Source organism: Vicia villosa, linkage group LG2 (assembly GCF_029867415.1).
Source record: "Vicia villosa cultivar HV-30 ecotype Madison, WI linkage group LG2, Vvil1.0, whole genome shotgun sequence".
Classification (NCBI taxonomy): Eukaryota; Viridiplantae; Streptophyta; class Magnoliopsida; order Fabales; family Fabaceae; genus Vicia; species Vicia villosa.
Window position 1 is genome coordinate 92,928,945 of NC_081181.1, and position 2,968 is coordinate 92,931,912.

The 2,968-nt window shown below is 30.3% G+C and overlaps 1 protein-coding gene across 1 annotated transcript; it reads left to right on the forward strand.

Moving 5' to 3' along the window:
* Positions 1-1,104: 1,104 nt before the first annotated feature.
* Positions 1,105-2,662, forward strand: LOC131646439 (ribonuclease 1-like). Its single transcript, XM_058916470.1, has 3 exons — positions 1,105-1,298; positions 1,393-1,548; positions 2,087-2,662. Exons 1-3 carry the CDS (start codon positions 1,194-1,196, stop codon positions 2,507-2,509), a joined length of 684 nt encoding a protein of 227 aa, XP_058772453.1. The 5' UTR covers positions 1,105-1,193; the 3' UTR covers positions 2,510-2,662.
* The last annotated feature ends 306 nt before the right edge of the window (positions 2,663-2,968 follow it).

Below are 2,968 nucleotides of genomic sequence, written 5' to 3' on the forward strand. Positions count from 1 at the left end.
TTTATTATTATTTTAAAGCTAAAATTTGTTATTACTAGCATCAATGAATATTTATAATAATCGTCTAATGTGTTTATTATTTTTATAGTTTATGACATTTATTTATTTATTAAATTTAAAAATTGTTTAAAATTAATATGATTCAACAATTAAACTAATGTTATTTAATTTTTTATTTTATTGTAATCGTTATTTAATTTTTTATAATATATGTTTATTATTTATATACAATATTTAAAAGACAAATTTATTATTTGAAATTAATATTTATCTAATCATATTGTATTAAATATACATCAAATCCAATAACAATTGTTTTAAGTAATCTTGTGCCGAGAGGTATTGATCCTGGCCAAACATTGTTTCCACGAGGTATTGATCTTGGCCAAACATTGTTCCCACATAGGAATCGAACGCGGTATTCTCCGGATTACGTTCTTAGCAAGAACTCCTTTTACCACTGGAGCCAAAGTGCTTGGTTAAATAAAATTGGAAAAGATCTTTTTAACTTAATCAGAGGTCCTGAATTAGAAGTCAATCCTAGACACGAACAGTTAAATTTTTTTAAATATTTGCAATTACATACCGAAGATACTCAATTTTTAAAAAAGAAATTAGACAATAAAATAATGATATCATAGTTTTTATTATGTGTGACTAAAACATATGCTAGAATATTATATATTCCATCACTATTATATTTTATCTTTATTCAATTCTTTAACGTAATTTATCTCTATCTTATAATGTGTACCAAAGAAACCGTTTGATTAATAGATTTTTATAGTAAGCACATTCAAAACCATTCCTAATGGAAAATCTTAAAAAAGTTCCCACGTTTAGGACAAAAGAGAAATCACCCTTTAGTTTATTTCTTTGTTTATGAACAATACCTTAAATAATAAAAGAAAATCCCATATTGTTTGTTAACAAAGAAGCACCGACAAGTCATAATCATAGGTTGCGTTTACACATGGAATTGAAAACCACATGATTATTATTGCATGATTAGCATATACTGTTACGATACTCTTCCCTTTTAATTTATTACTTTCCAACTTTTTCTTCTCTTTTTGGACTCTTCGATTTCTTCCTATAAATACATCAATCCATTATACCATTCCATAATTGTCACACTCATTCAACACCATAAAAACACCACTAACCCTTTTGTGAATTGCACCAGTCCAAAAATGGAGTCTAAAGGATCAATTTTAATTAAGCTTCTCTTGCTTCTTCAATTATCATTTCTATGTGTTTCACAACAAGATTTTGATTTCTTCTACCTTGTTCAACAGGTAACAATAACATAGAACTCATTTCAATCATCATCAACATGATTGTAGGCACTATGTACATTCGAATTAGTTATATGGTTATTTGTATTTGTAGTGGCCAGGATCATTCTGTGACTCAAAGAAGAGTTGTTGCTATCCAACAACTGGTAAACCTGCTGCTGATTTTGGTATTCATGGTTTATGGCCTAATGATAAAGATGGTACTTATCCTTCTAACTGTGATCCCAATAGCCCTTTTGACGAATCTCAGGTATTTTTTCATTCTTTACTAATTGCATTTTTTATATCATCACTCCCTTATGATTACTAGACTTTATCTTAGAGGTGGCAATGCCCTTCTCATTTAGGCCTGCCCAAAAAAAAAGCGGGACGGGCCCAATATAATTGAGGTTGAGGGTGCGGGTAAAAATGAGGGCGGGGCGGGGATACGAGTTTTCCATCCCCAAAGGATAAAAGTTGCAAATTTGTTTTTTTGTTAATATACGCCTTGCAAAAATCTGAAAAAAAAAGCATAACCTAATAAGACATTCATATTAGAAGGTACAGATCTAATTCGTTGTTTTGTTCCTATGAAGGCTAAATTAGAATGCCGGCAGGCAGGCCGTTTTGCCCTGCTACTATGTGTTATCTATTTCTTATTATCTTTATGAGAACTTTTCAGCTTCTACATATATTGTACATTAAATGAATAAAAACAATGACCTTTTCAACCAAGTATCAGGTCTCAAAGCCAAAACAAAATTTGTTTTTATCCTACTAACTTGTGTTTGTGCATATGAATATTACAGATATCTGATCTCACAAGTAGTTTACAAAAGAACTGGCCCACACTAGCATGCCCAAGTGGTGATGGAATAGAATTTTGGACACATGAATGGGAGAAACATGGAACTTGCTCAGAATCAAGCCTCAAACAACATGATTATTTTGAAACAACTCTCAACTTGAAACAAAAATCCAACCTCCTCGATGCTCTTACAAGTGCAGGAATACAAGCCGATGGAAATTCATACAGCTTGAGCAATATCAAAGGAGCTATAGAAAAGGGAGTTGGGTTTACTCCATTCATTGAATGCAATGTCGATTCATCTGGTAACAGTCAGCTATACCAAGTTTACCTGTGTGTGGACACTTCTGGATCAAACTTCATTGAATGTCCAGTTTTCCCCCATGGCAAATGTGGATCTGAGATTGAGTTCCCAACTTTTTAAGTATCAGTATGCGACAATAATATATCATCTACTTCATTTATGATATTTGTTTACATGTTCTTTACATGTATGTTATAATAGTGATAATTGAATTTGAACATGTGTTTGTTTTTTGAATTGAAATTTATCTTACAAATGAGTTGACACTTTAGATTCTAGCAATCTTCTTTACTCCATAATTCACAGGTTTATTGAAAAATTAAGATAAAATAGATTATGCAAAACAGTATGAAAGAAATAAACCTAATAGACAGAGAGTGGATATAAAGAATGATAGATAAAGATTACATTGTAGATCTTTATTGAGCTAAATCCAAATATTACAAGCATATTTGCAATTTAATAATAAAAATAATATATTAATAAGGAGAGAACTACAAAAGGATAAAAATAAGGTACTATTTAACACAAGAAGTGCAAAAGGACTACCAAGAAAATAAAAATATATAAAAGAAAAAC

Bases quoted from the DNA above. Each gene is read 5' to 3' on its own strand.
- LOC131646439 (XM_058916470.1), top strand. From the start codon at position 1,194: ATGGAGTCTAAAGGATCAATTTTAATTAAGCTTCTCTTGCTTCTTCAA. The intron at 1,299-1,392 runs GTAACAATAACA...TTGTATTTGTAG, and splicing joins TCTTCTACCTTGTTCAACAG to TGGCCAGGATCATTCTGTGA. The intron at 1,549-2,086 runs GTATTTTTTCAT...TGAATATTACAG, and splicing joins GCCCTTTTGACGAATCTCAG to ATATCTGATCTCACAAGTAG.